Source organism: Monomorium pharaonis, chromosome 8, assembly GCF_013373865.1.
Source record: "Monomorium pharaonis isolate MP-MQ-018 chromosome 8, ASM1337386v2, whole genome shotgun sequence".
Classification (NCBI taxonomy): domain Eukaryota; kingdom Metazoa; phylum Arthropoda; class Insecta; order Hymenoptera; family Formicidae; genus Monomorium; species Monomorium pharaonis.
Genome location: NC_050474.1, coordinates 21724747 through 21741918, shown reverse-complemented (window position 1 = coordinate 21741918; position 17172 = coordinate 21724747). Strand labels below are relative to the sequence as shown.

Genomic DNA, 17172 nt, shown 5'->3' with positions numbered 1-17172 from the left:
TTCTATATTATATAAAATACTAATTCTTATATCCATTCAAATTATATATTTATTCTATTTAGCAACGTGAGAAACATATAATCAAAAAAGGGAGAATTAATCATTGCCAATAATTAAAACGCGTTTGATGTCATTACACATAATAATTTAAACTTTTTAATACTGCAATTTATATATTGAAAAGATCGTGTATGCATATATTTCTCTGCAAATTTGTTCCGTACAGTCTTCATGATACGCGATATTCTCTCTCACAACTGGTACTAAAAATTCGCGACAAACAATTACTCACCGGACACGCAACCCTTTTAAAGCAATTGCAGTATTGTCAAACTTTTTCAAAGTTTGACATGAACACTATTTCACATTCAACTCGGGTACAATGAACTGCCCATTCGTGACAGCGCATTGATGCCTTCATAAAATAATTACTGAAGAATAAGCGTATAGCAGAAACAGAGAATTAAAAAAGCATGAACAATTGCAATTTGCATTCGATGATTTTTTCTTCTCATTTAAATATATATTTTTTTGTCATAAATTATTATAGAACTTAGTACCGTGTCTTACGAGGAAGAGACATGTTGGCAAAACTAAATATTTAGTGACTAAATACGTTATATAACTAAGTTAAAAGAAATTATGTATTTAAAGTACAGAGTCACAATTAAAAAAATTAATTTTCTTCTCAAGAAAGCTATCGATAAATCTGCATTTTGCAATTTAATAAGTGATGACTAGATATAATATATATAATAATTAATTTGAGACCCATTGCTAAATACAAAATTTGTAAGTAAATCTGTCTCTTTCACGCATGCACTATAGCACAATCAACTATTTAATTTCGAAACAAGTTTCATTTGTATATCGATTAGAGAAGTTTCACCCTTTTCCTCTGGAAAGCAATGTAAGCACAGATATCATGTTGTTCAATTTCCCCTCACTCTAAACGAATAACTCAGACGAGCAGGATGAAACTAATAGAGAACAAAAAATAGAGCTTCCACAAACGGATAAGTCCTTATATCCGTTTGAATAAAAATACAGAAACAGATGAGGTTTGCAGCAAAGTTACTTCATTGTAGCAACAAAAAGATAGATGAATTGCGTGACGACGCGACTCGGCAATCTATTACTTGCCGTCGTCTATCCTTCAATGAAATTACTACCATTTCAATTTGCTATCACTGTAAATATCGATTGTCTAAGAGACATGTGTAAATGAAAATGCAGTCGGTTACACCGCGCACGCGTTATTCTGTGATCCGTGTGTGTTTCGAGTAATCATCTGCGCGACCGCTCAATCGTGTCTGTGCGCCTGAGAAGCGAACATGAAGAAGCTCTCGAAGCAGCAGAACTTGCCAGTCACATTTAACTATATAGATTGCAAGGAGTACAGTATACAGCCGATTCGTTGGTTGCTGAAGCCGATAAGTGTCTGGCCGGTGACGGACTCGTCGATTGTGGAAAGAATCTTGTCAGTGATACTGTTGATAGTATGCATTTTTCTGATCATGAGCACCTTGGTGCCTTGCGGGTTAGCCATATTTCTGGACGAGACCAAGGACGTAGATATGAAGATGCGCGATTTTGGACCGCTCAGCAACTGGGTGCTGGCAAGTCTCAAGTATATCTCGTTGCTGGCGCGTGTCGACGACATACGTGGATGTCTCAAGCACATCGAAATGGATTGGCGGGCCGTAACGAAAGTAGAGGAGCAAGAAGTGATGCTGAGGAATGCCCGGATCGGCCGTTTCATCGCGATATTCTCCGCGACGTTCATACACTGCGGTGTATTCTCATACGGCATTTTCCGAGGAATGGCACTAAGCGCCGAGTCCGCCGTTCAGGGCAATAACGTGTCGATGCGTCCGTTGCCTTTCGCGTTCTATGATAAGATTCTGGACACCACGACGAGTCCAATATACGAAATAGTGTTCGTAATACAGTGTCTATCCACGTTCGTCGTGAATTCCGTTGTAGTAGGCACTTGCAGCCTCACCGCTGTTTTCGTGATGCATGCCTGCGCTCAGTTAAAAATCTTGATATCCTTGTTGGATAATTTAATCAATGAAAGGAACGAAAAGAGAAACTCTTCGCAGCAAAAGTTTGCCGTCATCATTGAGCATCATTTAAAAGTTCTCAGGTAAAAATTCAAGATATTTAATGGTAAACTTTAATTACTGTAATTAAAACAAGAAACAAAATATTTGTCGACAACAAATATTTCATTTCTTATCTTATTTCGTTTTAATTATATGCTAGATAATGTGTAAGTAACATTCTATTTATTGTTGATCTATTATTAAATAAATATGCCCAATACTATATGTGGTAACATAATTTGCACGGACAGCATAAAATATTTATAAGATTAAAATATTTTAAATATGTATGCACACATATTTTGTACATATTCTTATATTTAAAAAACTTGAGTATAAAAAAAATTATGACTACATGTTTACTGCCAGTGCTGAAAATCTATAGTTTATAATAAAAACTATATATAGATTTTCAGTATTGGCAGTAAATATCGGAATGTACTTTATATTACATATATATAAGAAACATTTTTCGATAGGTTTCTATATTTCATATATTGTAGATAATGTATATTTATATATTGTATATTGCAGCAATTGTGCACATTGTATATGTTACAGTAGATTGTAAACATTGTACATTTTTATATTATTCACAATCTTTATAAATTATTAAAATTTCTATAAAAACATTGCTACATACTTTATAAAGATAAATTTCCATAAATATTTATTAATATTTATGATAAATGTTTCGTGCTGTCTCGGAAAACATGTAACGATTATTTTAATTTTGTTATACGTACATCATGTCGCGTAAATATATTTCTAGTTTCGTGTCGCATATAGAGAAAATTACGAATGTAGTTTGTCTCGTGGAAATAGTAGGGTGCACGTTGCACATGTGTCTCTTGGGCTATTATTGCATACTGGTATGCTGTAAAACTTGCTTGTCATTCTCATTGGCTATATATTGCTCAAACGAATTAGAGAATCTTTTTTAGGATTGGAATCAAGACGAAAAAGAAGGTATAGTGGCATACGGTATAATATTGGTCGCGGTTATTTTCAACATCTTTATCTTTTGTTATATTGGAGAGATCCTTTCAGAACAGGTAACGGTAGCGCCCGTCAGAAATATCAATGAATTTATATTCGATTAATAAGAAACTGTACAATCTATTAATAGTTAATTACGCACGTATAAATTTAATTGAAACGCGACATTGCCGCGAGCATTTTGTTCGATTTAATCGTAATATAACAGTGTGGCCAAGTTGGTGAGGCTGCTTACATGACAAACTGGTACTTGTTACCTGGAAACACTGCTCTTGGTCTCGTTTTGATCATTTTAAAATCCAGCATCGTAGTCAAAATCACTGCTGGAAAAATGATCGAGCTTTCTCTTTCTACTTTTGGTAATGTAAGTATACAAAAATGCTTTTTTTCTCTATTTGCAGACGTATAACTTTTAAAAGTAGTACTTTAGAAATGCACGAATTATAAATCTATAAAATTATATTATATAGCTTGTGTAAAGATAATTAAAATAATTTAATGCTAGCCAAACAAATATAATCTTAATATATTAAGAATCTGATTAATCACTATTTCAGGTAATTAAATCCGCGTTAGCATATTTAAATATACTACGTACTCTTATGATGTAAATGTGTATAACTATTTATATATTCGATAGATTGTAAATATAGCAAACATAGTGTGTAACTGAATAATTAAATAATAATAATACTGTTGTAAGAATATTGCAAGTTATATTTTAAAATTCAGTCATTTTATCCGCTTTAAAATTACTATACATATTTTGTTAACAATAAAATTGGTCTCGTGAATAAACGACCATGGTATAGAAAAAATAAAATAAATTATTTGACTTTACTTATTGAGACAAATCGCAGATGTAATCTATAATATAACTGCACGCTCACTGTAATATCCAGCATGTAAAACTTCATATCTAAGTATCGATCACACGCTGCTTTTACCTGTTGCGGCGACAGCTACACACATTATCGCAATAATATACACAATACATTGCAAGGATCACCTGTCGTGTATCGTTCAATGTCCGCGCACGCGCTGACCATTACTACTGCGTGTAGTAGCAGCAGTGCAGCGAAGGGACAGCCACAGTAAGTTGGCTACCTTCGTCAGAAAATCATGGAGGATGATCTCGCGGATAGTACTAACGTCTCCACGTATTTGATCGACAAATACAATGAATATAGCATCCAGATAATACGTTGGATTCTCAAGGCGATTAGTGCATGGCCGCGTTCCGCCAATGCCTCAATCGTCGACAAAATCTGGTCCGATTTCGCGATATTCATGTGCTACTTCCTAATAATCGCCATTATGATACCGAACGGTTTGAGTATGTTAATGGATTCGCAGATGTCCTATGAGACCAAGCTGCAAAACTTCGGCCCGCTCACCTTCTGGTTTATAGCGATGGTAAATTATTCCTGCCTCCTGATGCACGTTGACGACATACACGACTGTGTGGAGCACGTGAAAACGGACTGGCGAATCATCAGGAGTTTCGAGGATCGAAGAGTGATGCTGAAAACTGCCAGGCTAGGCCGATTCATCGCCGGTTTCTGTGCCGTGTTCATGCACTGTGGCGTGTTCTCATACAATATCGTCCAAGGCCTCTCCAAGAGCGTTTTACAAGTGGATAACAGCAGTATAATGGTTCGAAATTTACCTTATCCATTCTACAACAAGATCCTGAACGCGCATTTTAGTCCGGCATACGAATGCGTGTTCTTTGTGCAATTCCTCTCGTCCTTCGTCGTCAACTGCGTTACGGTCGCCACATGTAGCGTGGCAGCGGTTTTCGTGATGCACGCATGCGGTCAAATGAAAATCATGATATCTTGGCTCGAAAATCTTATAGACAATAAAAATGAGGAAAGGACTTCCGTGAAGCAAAGGTTTGCAATCATTGTAAATCATCATTTGAGAATCTTGAGGTAAGCTATCATTTTCATTTCTCTTTATTGTGTACATCATACTTTTTAAATTTTCATTGCCATAAAAAAATAATCAGCTCCAATTAAATTCTTTTCAATAGTAACATAATTGACAACTAATGTCAAATTTTTCATATGCAAGCATTACATGCTTATTTCATGATATATGTTTTTAACAATATTTCATTTTTCTCATATTTCATTTTTTAATGCAAATATTACATAATAAATGTTACTTAATCAAAATGGTTGCAAAATAATTACAATAAATTGTGATTGTACGCTATATTTACAGTTTTGTATCACGTACAGAAAAAATTATGAACATAATATGCCTTGTGGAATTAATTGGATGTACTATGCATATATGTTGTTTAGGATATTATTGTCTCATGGTATGAAAATTTTTCCGAATATGCATATATGTTTAACATATGTTTATACATACATATTTCCATTTCATTGCTCACACTCAATTACTCAATTGCTATCACTCACGTAGCTATATGTCAGATTTAATATCTCTTTTAGGATTATATTCAAGATAACAAACAGAGTATCTTGTCGCATTCAATGGTACTAATTTCAATCACTTTTAATATTTTTATATTTTGTTACATTGGGGAAATACTTTCTGAACAGGTAATATTGAGAGTTAAACGTAACAATAAAAAATTGCACGCTCTAACAAAAATCCAATATATGCGACAATAGAGTTTATATTCACGAGAATGAGATTTATTATTGAGCTTTCTTTAAAATGCAATATCGCTGTGCTCCTTAATCGAATTATAACAGGTATGCAAAACGGCCTTTAGGGCGAACAGATTGGTAAATGTGCCTATATGACAAAATGGTACCTCTTGCCTGGAAAATCCGCCCAAGGGCTCATTCTGATAATCTTAAGATCGAACGCTGTCCTCAAGATAACTGCCGGAAAAATCGTTCAGCTTTCATTTTCCACTTTCGGTGATGTGAGTATGCAAAAATATATTATTAACAGTTTATACATATAAAACAACACGCAATTTTATATAAAAAATGTTTCTTTATATTGAAATTTTATCATGTTTGTAAATTTGTGTAATTCAAATATTTGAAGACAATTTTTTCAAAGAGTAATAGAGTAACTTTAAACAAAGATAAGTAATTTCTAATTGCTTCAGGTAATTAAATCTGCGTTAGCGTATTTAAATATACTTCGGACTGTACTGGTTATGTAAATAATATACAACTTTGTGGCATAAAAAAGATACTAATATGCAAAATAAGCAGTTTTATAAAATAAATAGATACTTAATAAAAATTTTATGTAACTTTTATTTATATTAAATAAATACCCAAACTACAGAAACATAAATTTAAAAAATAATATTCTTGTTTTCTATATTCACTTGAATATACAACTTTTAAATTACAGTTAATTAAAGAATTTTATAATTTTGTAACAAAAATATAATGTTTGCATACGTGTGCACACAAATTTTACTTACAAATTCTGAATGTATTGGTAATACACGTAAATATGCTCCAAACAATTATTTTATATATTTATATTCATAATGCAGAAATATTACGTTTATAGAAATAAATTAAGTTATTCAATATTAACACATATTTTCTTATAAGTTGTATATAATATAATAATAGCCAAGCACACAACTTCAAGAAATATCTTAAGTAATCTTTCACAGAGAAATTATATTTCACATTTTCTTTATTCTCAATATACTCTTTTATATGCCACTGTCTTTAAAGATCATCCAATCCAAGACATCACGTATAATACAGAGTGAAATACACGTATGTCTACTGACTACGTCAGAAAATACGAAGTAGGAAACATGTCCCCTGTATATTACGTATTCCCCCTTGATCATGAACAATATGGTCAGAACCTGTCTTTGTCATAAAATTTACTTCCTCGTCTGCATCCCCTCAAAGGACTTGTGCGCAGCACGCAATGAAGTTCCGAGAATTATAATCCATCGTCTAACTAATAATGAAACAGCCAGCAGATAGAAAGGGTAGGAAGGAATCAATTGCGTTCACGCACGATTACGAACAGACGGAAGATGCACATGCGCATGCCAAACTGGCTGAGCTCAGTTCACTAACGCTCACTCAGTTGTGAACATCGTCGCGATCTAGTCATTATCATGCTCGGTTATTCAAAGTCGAAGTCCATTGAGCCTGCGACGAGCGGCTGGAACTACAGCATTCAGCTGAATCGCTGGTTCATGAAGCCGATCGGCGCATGGCCGTTAACTCTCTGTGAGACTACGCTAGAGAAGATCAGTTGCGTGATTCTGACGATGATCAGTTGTTTCCTGATATGTTTCCTGCTTATTCCATGTACTCTCTGTACTATCCTAGTGGACACCGATCTCGACACCAAGATCAGGATGATCGGTCCACTCAGTTTCATTCTGATGGCCGCGGTGAAGCAGTACATTCTCATTAACCGTAGCGAGAGCATCAGCGAGTGCTTTCAGCACGTTCGCGCGGACTGGAGCCATGTCGCGTTGAGTCACGAGAAAGATCGTGAAATAATGGTGAACAATGCCAAGTTCGGCAGGTGGCTCTCCTCCGTCAGCGCGATATTCATGTACTCCGCTGGTATATTTTTCACCACAGTGATGCCGATATGCGCGAGAAGGACGGAGATCATTGACAACGAGACGGTCAGATCGCTCTCCTTCCCGATCTACCGTGGCCTCTTCGATCCGCGCACCACGCCGTCCTTCGAAATCGCGCAATTCATGCAAGCTCTAGCTGGTTATGTTATTTATACAATTACCATCGGCGTGTGTAGTCTGGCAGCGATATTGGTCATGCACGCTTGCGGTCAATTCCGAATACTCATGCTGAAGATGGAGGATCTTGCAGACGGTAAAGAAAGAAAGAGTGCCAACAGCACGCATGAAGGAAGACTCGGCGATATTGTGAAACATCACATCAGAATACTCAGGTAACGTGTTTTGATTTCTTTCCTATTAATTATAATATATGTAATCATTTACGAAGACGATTGTGCCCACAAGAAAATTATTTGCAATTTGTGAAAATCTTACAAAATATCTAAGCCTTAACGTAACTTTTACTTTATGCTAAATGACATTAAATTATATGCATAAAAATTTTTATATACAATTTGAAATCAATTTTGCGCCAGCAAAAAAAACATGATAATTATCTTATCATAAATGTAAAATAATAATATATTATTATATAAATCTGTTATGTGTAAAGAAATTTTAGCTTCTGTTTAATCGTGTAACTTACAGTTTTATCACTCGTACCGAGAAGCTTTTAAACGAGATTTGCCTTGTGGATGTAGTCGGGTGTACACTCAATATATGTTTTCTAGGATTTAATATGATGACGGTACGAAACATATTAGTGAATAATATTTTAAATGCATTGATAATAATATAATTACGTTTCATGCTCATAACGTTCTGATGTTAGCCTTTTAGGAATGGGAAAATCGTGAAACACTAGGAACGATGACATTCTGTTCGTTGCTCATATCCTTCACATTCAATATATTTATCCTTTGCTATATTGGTGAACTTCTTGCTGAACAGGTATTCAAACTATAACTGTAGCCTTTACATGTTATTGCTAATATCATTTCATTTGAAATATTCTCAGTATAATAGAAAAAAATATTACTGTAAGTTTTATCTTATTAACTGAATAATTAATTTTTTTAAACTAGATTTCGTTATTTTTTTGTTTGTACACTTAATTTTATACAAAAAACTTTTTACATAAATTTTATACTATAAATGATTTGTGAAATGTGTTATAAAATTTATTTTCTGTAAAGAACAATGTCATCCTTCTAATAGTGTATACAAATCGGCATGAAGTCCTATATGATAGACTGGTATCGTATACCAAATAAGGGTGCGCTAGGTTTGACATTAGTAATGGCTATGTCTAATGCCACGATTAAACTCACAGCTGGAAAATTTATGGATTTATCTTTGGCCAGCTTTTGCAGCGTGAGTAAAGATATCGTTTTAGAATTTTGTTTTCGTTTATTCATATATAAAAATTATTTTCAATTATTCAAAAATGGATGCAATGAAAAAAATTTCAGATCGTGAAAGCGGCCGTAGCTTACCTGAATTTACTTCGTACGTTTTACGTTTAATATGGTTATATTATCGTCATTATGAAATGTATTATAGTAACGTTAGCGTAAAAAATATATTTCATAAAAATTAGACATACATGTTAATATATTCGCTAATCAATCTTGTTATGTAAATTATTACTCACATAAGTGTAAGCTTGAAATAGAATAAAATTTATTATGAGATACTGACGAGAGAGACTGAAACTGCCGATAAATTATACTGTTAATATATAAATTACACATTGTTTTACACAAAATATATGTAATTATATCCTGTGCAGCTATATCCTTTTCTACTGATCGTTATACTTTCAACGTTGCATTACGCACTATAGAAATAGCGGCGATGCGTATATCCGTGCAACTATGTTAGAACTCCTATATCGTTTACGCATTTTCACTCGTCATCGACATGATTCTCAGACATGCAATGACTGAGGAAAGAGGGACAGCCCCTCGTGCACGCATGTCTTCCCCTCACTTTGTTACATATGACAGATACGGTACGCACCTGCACGCGATCACGGAATCATTATTCCCCCCGCGCTTGCGTCGCCACGCGGACATCGAGACACTACCGTGTGAGTACTTCAGTCGATCTTGCATCCTTCAAGCAACAGCATGTACGATCGATCCCGACTCCCCGACAAAATATACAACATACACTACAAACAAGATATACATTATGCCATGCAACTGTGCCGGTGGATTCTAAAACCGATTGGTATCTGGCATTTGACTTACGATCGCTCGTCGCGACGCGACAAGCTCCTTTCATTTGTGCTGATCTTCGTGTGCTTCTCCGGTCTGTGCTTCGTGCTTGTACCTGCCGGTCCATACATTCTATTCCGCGAGAAAGACGTCAATATTAAAGTCAAGCTATTCGGACCGGTCGGTTTCTGCCTAACCGCCGCGATCAAGTATTGCTTCCTCGGAGCGCGTGTCTCGGCGATCGGAAGATGTGTCAAACATCTCGAAAGCGATTGGCGGGCCGTACAGCATCAGGATCATCGCAGAATGATGCTGAGGAATTCCCTGGTAGGTCGCAGACTAACGACGTTATGCGTGATCTTTCTTTACACCGGCGGCATGTCCTATCACGCAATCATGCCGTTGTCGTCTAGAACGAGGACGAACGGCAGCTTCACGAGTAGACCCCTGGTTTATCCAGGATACGATCTCTATGTCGACTCTCAGGCAAGTCCGGCTTACGAGACCATCTTTTGCATGCATTGCCTGTCCGCAATAATACAATATAGCTGTACGACGGCAGCGTGCAGTTTAGCTGCGAGTTTCGCGACGCACGCGTGCGGACAGGTACAGATATTGATGACACTTTTGGACGATTTAGTCGATGGAGAAAGGACTAAAGGCACTGTCGAGAAACGTCTAAGCTTGATAGTGAGGCATCACGTGCGTGTGCTGAGGTGAGGAGAAAACGGAGAATGTGCCGAGATAGTTTACACGTGTCGCATTTCTAGATTTATTTGGGACAGATACATGGCACGTTTCTAGATTTACGGCCGACGTGGAGGAAGTATTACGAGAAATATGCTTGATGGAACTTGTGGCCGCCACCTTGATTATATGCTTGCTCGAATATTATTGCATGATGGTAAGGAAATTGTAACAGTTGACATTACGTAATAATGTCATAATATATGTCATGATAGTGTGATAATTTTTCACGAATAAATTTTCGTGTTACTTTCATGTTATAACAATTACACAGAAAAATCTTCCTCTTTCATTGATAAATTGTAAACATCGTATGTTTTTTTTTTCTCAGGAATGGGCGAATAGCGACGCTGTGGCAATTCTCACGTATTTCATTTTATTGATATCTTTAACGTTCAACATCCTGATATTCTGCTATATCGGCGAACTTCTCGTAGAAGAGGTATTTTCTCCAGTATTACTAATAATAAATGTTTTGTTACAGATCTGTTTTCAATCATCAGAGATAAGTAATGTATTCACCCTATTTAAAAAATAGTATTATGAATATAACGCAATTAAACATTCAAATATTTTTATTAGTATAGCAAAATTGGTTCAGCCGCGTATGAAATTAATTGGTACGATTTACCTGGTCACAGGGCAGTTGATCTTGTTATGATTATCACGATGTCTCATTACCCACCAAAGCTTACCGCTGGCAAATTTGTCGAATTGTCCCTCAATACTTTCAGCGCAGTGAGTTTCATAAATAACTATTGTTATTGCTCAATTTCTACACTTGTACCCCTCTTCTATTCATTTCTCGTGATTTAATTGTTATTCTTACATTACTAATTTAATGTTTCTAAAGTTTACATTATCCTTAGGTACTTAAGACATCTGTAGTATATTTAAATTTACTCCGGACAGTTACGCAATAAAACTTGTACATTCTTTATTACTGTTCCTGGCAATGAGTTTGTTATAGATATATTTTTTCTCAAGAAATATTGTATAGAAATCGATAATAAATTAACATATGTCATATTCATTATTTGTCATTTAATCAGTCTTAAAATATTAAGAAACAAAATTAATTTATTATTATAATTCGATTGATACAAAAGATGTATTTACTTAAAAGTTCAAATTTACTACATAAAAAAAGTTTAGAAAATTGCAACACTGTACAATGTATAAAACAAGATATAAAATCAATATATTTGCATCATGTAATGCATAAATGCTATTTAAATCGTTAATGATACATTACTCGAAAGAGATATCAAAGCTATACTTCCGATCCCTCCGCGCCTGTATATCATTGAGCGAACCCTTAAGGAGTAATGACCGAAAGGGGGAAAAAGTCAATCATACGGCTGTACCATGGCATACGTGAAACGCACATGTACGCACGATACTAGAATCATTATTTTCTGCGCTTGCGTCGCGAGAAGCGGAACGTTGCGAAACGTCCGCGTGCTTCAGTCATCATTACACTTTGCAAGAGACAGCATGCGCGATCGATCCCAACTTCCAGACAGGATACACAATGCATATTACGACCAAGACATACGTTATGTTCTGCAACTGTGCCAGTGGATTCTGAAACCGATCGGCTTGTGGCATCTGATTTATGATCGCTCACAATCATCACGAAGCGAGAAGTTTCTTTCTTTTGTGCTGATCCTCGTGTGTTTCTTTTGTCTGTGCTTCGTGATTGTACCTGCCGGTCCGTACATTCTATTCCGTGAAAAAGACACGTATACTAAGATCAAACTTTTTGGACCGTTCGGCTTTTGTCTAACTTCCGCAATCAAGTATTGCTTCATCGGATCGCGTGTCTCGGCGATCGGAAGATGTGTCGAATACGTCGAATGTGATTGGCAGGGTGTACGCCATCGGGATCACCGCAGAATAATGCTGAGCAACGCGATGGTGGGTCGCAGATTAAGTATACTATTTATGATCTTTCTTTCCACCGGCGGCTTATCTTACTACACAGTTATGCCATTAATCGCTAAGACAAACAGCAACCTTACGATTAGACCGCTAGTTTATCCGGGATACGATATTTATTACGATTCTCAGGCAAGTCCCGCTTACGAGATCACTTTTTCCATGCATTTTCTGGCTTGTCTGGTACAGGCATTTGCTACGACAGCAGCGTGCAGTTTGGCCGCGATTTTTGCGGCGCACGCGTGCGGACAGGTACAGATATTAATGACACTTTTGAGTGATCTAGTCGACGGAAAGAGGACTAAAAGCACTGTTGAAGAACGTCTAAGCTTCATAACAAAACATCACGTACGTGTCCTGAGGTAAGAATCGGAGAAAGTGTCGGGATAGTTTTATAAAACGAACGTATTTCTAAACTTATTTGAGATAAATGCATAATGTGTTTCTAGATTTACAAACGATATAGAAACAGTATTGTGTGAAATATGCTTAATGGAACTGGTGGCCACCACATTGCTTATATGCTTGGTTCAATACTATTGCTTGGTGGTAAGGAAATTACGGTAGCAGCAGGATAATGTAATAGCTTTTCAGAAAAATAAGTTTGATTGTATTCTCTAAATTTCTTAAAGTGAAAATACTGCCACTACAATTTTTCAAGTGATTTTCCACTCAACAAGAGTTAAAGTTCACTCTAATAAAGTAAATTTTTAACTTTTATTGGAGTAAAAAAATCACTCGAAAAATAATTCGTATTGGAGTAAAAAATTCACTATTAGAATGAATTTTAACTCTTATAAAGTGAAAAATCATTCAAAAAATTGTTGTGGCAGTATTTTCACCTTAAGAAATTTAGAAAGTACTAATTTAATATTATAATAATGCTAATAAAAAGATCTTCCCTTTTTATTAAAAAATTATAAAGTTGTATATTTATTTTCCCAGGAATGGGCGAATAGCGACACCATGGCCATCTTCACATATTTTATTATATTGATATCTTTAACGTTCAATATTTTGATATTTTGTTATATCGGGGAACTTCTCATGGAAAAGGTATTTTTACGGTATTACTTAATAATAAAAATTTTGTTGTAAATGTATCTTAAATAATGAAGATCCGTAATAATAACGAGCATGATGTAAGTATTTGATTATTTTTATCAGTTTGGCAAAATTGGCTCAGCGGCATATAAAGTTAATTGGTATGATTTACCCGGCCATAAAGCTGTTGATCTTGTTATGATGATTACAATGTCCCATTATCCGCCCAAACTTACGGCTGGCAAGTTCTGTGATTTATCCCTCAATACTTTCAAAACTGTGAGTTTCATAAATAATTATGTTACTGTCTAAGCCATTTTTACACCTGTAATCCATTTCCATTCTGTATCTTTTTTGTAATTTGTTATATTATCATATTATAAATTATTTTAGGTAATGCAAACATCTATAGTGTATTTAAATTTACTTCGAACAGTTATGGAATAGAATTTATACATTCCTTTTTGTTGTTTTATTGGCAGCAAGTTTATTATAAATGTACTTTTTCCAAGAAATATTATATAGAAATCAATTATAATAAATTAATATATATATCACAATTATCTGCCATGTGATTAATTTTAAAAACAAATAAAGTATTGCTAAATAAATTAAATCAACTTATTGTAAAAATAAACTTTAATTTGATTGAGAATTTAAGGCAAAAAGAAATACTGGGTTGATTTCCCGATTTAAATTATCAAATAATTTATAATATAATTTTTAAAAATACTATATGTATTAGAAAACTGCAACTGTAATTGTAAAACAATACATAAAATAATACTTATATATGATATATATTTTTAAAAATCGCACATGCATCACTTGAAAGCTGTCGAACATATGTGAAACCATATTAGAATTCGTCATGAAGTTTCGAGTCCTTCGCGCTTGCACATCATTGAACGAGCCCTCGAACGAGTAATGACCGGGAGAGAAAAGTCAATCGTACCCATGGTTGAGCTCCTTGCCGTACATAAAACGCACATGCACGCGATACGAATGGAATCATTATTTCATCGCGCTTGCGTCGCGAGAAACGGGACGTCGCGCAACGTCCGCGAGTTTCAGTCGTCGTTACACTTTACGGGCGACAGCATGCGCGATCGATCCCGACTTACAGAAAGGATGCTCGAGGTGTACAATGTACACCATAAGCAAGACGTACAATATACCATGCAGCTGTGCCGTTGGGTCCTGAAACCGATCGGTATGTGGTATCCGATCTACGGTCATCCGTCGCAAAACGAGAGGCTCATCTCGATGACATTGATCGTCACATGCTTCTCCGCTCTGCTCTTCGTCCTGATACCTTCTGGGATATACACTCTATTTCGTGAGAAAGACATCAACATCAAAGTTAAGCTCTTCGGTCCAGTTGGCTTCTGCCTGACTAATACGATTAAGTATTGTTACTTCGGTGCGCGGGCTACCGCATTAGGAAAATGTATTCGACACGTCGAGGACGATTGGCGGATCGTGCGACATCAAGATCATCGTGAGATAATGCTGAAGAACGCGCTAATAGGTCGCAGGATTACCACGCTATGCGCGATTTTCCTTTACACCGGCGGATTGTCCTACCACACGATCATGCCGTTATCTTCTATACAGAAGATCAGCGAGAACTATACGATCAGAATACACACTTATCCCGGTTACGATCTGTTTTTCAATCCTACAGCCAGTCCCACGTACGAGATCGTGTTCTGCATCCACTGCCTGTTCGCACTGATTACGTATAACATCACGACGGCAGCGTGCAGTTTGGCGGCGATCTTTGTGACACACGCGTGTGGACAAATACAAATACTAATGACGTTATTAAACGATTTGATCGAAGGAAAATGGAGCAACGGTATCACCGTACAAAAACGTCTGAGTGCACTAACGAAGCATCATGTGCGAGTAATAAGGTAAGTGGAAAATGTAAGCGGGAGTATACAAGAGTAGATACATGTAGGACGTGATTTTCTAGATTATCGGATAGATACGTGACACACTTCTAGATTTTCAGCCAGTATGGATGAAGTGTTACGCGAAATATGCTTATTGGAAATAGTGACTTCCACCTTGACCATATGCTTACTCGAATATTATTGTCTAACGGTAAAGGAAAAAAATACCGTAACATATTGGCACCACAAATGTGATAATCTTTCTTAAAGCTGTAGACAAAATTAAATTTACATTTTATAGTCAAATTTTTTTACATTTGTTAATCAAATTTTATGATGGTACGTTTACCTCCTTAGGAATGGGAGAACAGTGATGCTGTGGCGATCCTAACGTACTTTATTCTATTGATTTCATTCACATTCAATATTCTGATATTTTGTTATATAGGAGAACTCCTCGTGGAACAGGTAATTTTCATAATATTTTTGAACAAAAGAGAAAGTTTTTCACCGACTTTTTCACATTAATTAATTTATTTTTGTAATACAGAAAATTGCAACAAAAAAGGAAAAGCGTTTTAATTAATATATATTTTTTAAATATGTATTAAATATTTTTTAAATGTACTTTACTTAATTATTAAATTATTATCTTGTGTATATATATATATATACATATAATTCTTGCGCAGAAAAATATCATTAAGCACCAAGATCCGTTTTGATAGAAAAAGATTATTTATCTTATTTTCTCTTTCTCTATTATTCACATATTGATTTAGTTTTATTTATTATCATAGTAATCATTATAATATATAGTATTATTATCTATTTCCAGTATAGTAAAATTGGCTCTGCTGTCTATAAAATCAATTGGTATAATTTATCCGGAAATAAAGCTCTAGATCTCGTGCTAATCATCGCGATGTCTCATTATCCACCTAAACTTACAGCTGGCAAAATTTTCGATTTATGCATTAATACATTTGGTGCCGTGAGTTTTTCGTACAAATATTATTGTAGTCAAGACATTATTAAACTTGATTATTAGATGGTCTTTATACATTTTCTTTTTTTAATTTTTCTTTAACCTTTTTGTAATTCTTATTACTTTCAGGTACTTAAAACATCAGTAGTATATTTAAATTTACTTCGACAGGTTACAGAATAGAATTTACATTCCATGTATCATAATCTTTATTACTTAAAATTTGCCAGACAGATATATTTTTATTATAATGGATATTGTACAAAAGTATTAATAAAATAACGTATGTTATCGATTAAAATATCTTTTATATGTATACAAAATACATTCTGCTACGTGCTTATGGATACTCGAACAAAAAATACTCGAGCAAGTAATATCCATATTTACATAAATGTTTCTGATCAAAACAATATTTCTCTATCTATTGTTAAAAGACATATTCAACTTTTCTATCTTCATAAATTACTTTAATTAAAAAAAAGATTTAATCAAACAGTGGAAAAATACGTGAAAATAGCACAAGCAGTTTTACATACTGCAGAAAAACCTTTCCTGCAAGTAGTAACACTGTGACAAAATAATGTTCCCCTCGATAAAATCGATTTTCCAACTCTGTGCTATCCTATCCTCTCCTTCTACTTTT

The 17172-nt window shown here is 34.9% G+C and overlaps 4 protein-coding genes across 5 annotated transcripts; all 4 read left to right on the top strand.

Annotated features, from left to right (window-relative positions):
* The first annotated feature begins 81 nt into the window (after window positions 1-81).
* On the top strand, window positions 82-9282 carry LOC105835747. Its single transcript, XM_036290902.1, has 10 exons — window positions 82-2149; window positions 2881-2980; window positions 3053-3163; window positions 3316-3471; window positions 3665-3714; window positions 4298-5044; window positions 7167-8015; window positions 8332-8431; window positions 8524-8634; window positions 8902-9282. Exons 1-10 carry the CDS (start codon window positions 1335-1337, stop codon window positions 9160-9162), a joined length of 3300 nt encoding a protein of 1099 aa, XP_036146795.1. The 5' UTR covers window positions 82-1334; the 3' UTR covers window positions 9163-9282.
* LOC105835763 lies at window positions 3552-5806 on the top strand. The gene is made up of 3 exons (XM_036291340.1): window positions 3552-5044; window positions 5340-5439; window positions 5576-5806. The coding sequence occupies exons 1-3, from the start codon at window positions 4230-4232 to the stop codon at window positions 5756-5758; spliced, it is 1098 nt and encodes a 365-aa protein (XP_036147233.1). The 5' UTR covers window positions 3552-4229; the 3' UTR covers window positions 5759-5806.
* Window positions 9283-9403: 121 nt separating the features above from the next.
* LOC105835762 (odorant receptor 4) lies at window positions 9404-11575 on the top strand. Of its 2 annotated transcripts, XM_012679294.3 has the most exons (5): window positions 9404-10621; window positions 10710-10809; window positions 10984-11094; window positions 11235-11390; window positions 11522-11575. In XM_012679294.3, the coding sequence occupies exons 1-5, from the start codon at window positions 9816-9818 to the stop codon at window positions 11573-11575; spliced, it is 1227 nt and encodes a 408-aa protein (XP_012534748.1). In that variant the 5' UTR covers window positions 9404-9815. The 2 variants fall into 2 exon arrangements, with proteins under 2 accessions (XP_012534748.1, XP_012534747.1); XM_012679293.3 differs by lacking the exon at window positions 11522-11575 and having other exon boundaries at window positions 11235-11491.
* Window positions 11507-16827, top strand: LOC105835753. Its single transcript, XM_036290901.1, has 9 exons — window positions 11507-12955; window positions 13043-13142; window positions 13539-13649; window positions 13761-13916; window positions 14031-14083; window positions 14495-15556; window positions 15650-15749; window positions 15896-16006; window positions 16377-16827. The coding sequence occupies exons 1-9, from the start codon at window positions 12021-12023 to the stop codon at window positions 16587-16589; spliced, it is 2841 nt and encodes a 946-aa protein (XP_036146794.1). The 5' UTR covers window positions 11507-12020; the 3' UTR covers window positions 16590-16827.
* The last annotated feature ends 345 nt before the right edge of the window (window positions 16828-17172 follow it).

Excerpts from the sequence above, each read along its gene's own strand:
- LOC105835763 (XM_036291340.1), top strand. The coding sequence starts at position 4,230 with ATGGAGGATGATCTCGCGGATAGTACTAACGTCTCCACGTATTTGATC. Across the intron at positions 5,045-5,339 it reads CATCATTTGAGAATCTTGAG|TTTTGTATCACGTACAGAAA; the intron begins GTAAGCTATCAT and ends CTATATTTACAG. Across the intron at positions 5,440-5,575 it reads TAGGATATTATTGTCTCATG|GATTATATTCAAGATAACAA; the intron begins GTATGAAAATTT and ends TATCTCTTTTAG.
- LOC105835747 (XM_036290902.1), top strand. The coding sequence starts at position 1,335 with ATGAAGAAGCTCTCGAAGCAGCAGAACTTGCCAGTCACATTTAACTAT. Across the intron at positions 3,472-3,664 it reads CTCTTTCTACTTTTGGTAAT|GTAATTAAATCCGCGTTAGC; the intron begins GTAAGTATACAA and ends TCACTATTTCAG. Across the intron at positions 8,016-8,331 it reads CATCACATCAGAATACTCAG|TTTTATCACTCGTACCGAGA; the intron begins GTAACGTGTTTT and ends TGTAACTTACAG.
- LOC105835753 (XM_036290901.1), top strand. The coding sequence starts at position 12,021 with ATGGCATACGTGAAACGCACATGTACGCACGATACTAGAATCATTATT. Across the intron at positions 13,917-14,030 it reads CCCTCAATACTTTCAAAACT|GTAATGCAAACATCTATAGT; the intron begins GTGAGTTTCATA and ends AAATTATTTTAG. Across the intron at positions 15,750-15,895 it reads TCGAATATTATTGTCTAACG|GAATGGGAGAACAGTGATGC; the intron begins GTAAAGGAAAAA and ends TTACCTCCTTAG.
- LOC105835762 (XM_012679293.3), top strand. The coding sequence starts at position 9,816 with ATGTACGATCGATCCCGACTCCCCGACAAAATATACAACATACACTAC. Across the intron at positions 10,622-10,709 it reads CATCACGTGCGTGTGCTGAG|ATTTACGGCCGACGTGGAGG; the intron begins GTGAGGAGAAAA and ends GCACGTTTCTAG. Across the intron at positions 10,810-10,983 it reads TCGAATATTATTGCATGATG|GAATGGGCGAATAGCGACGC; the intron begins GTAAGGAAATTG and ends TTTTTTTCTCAG.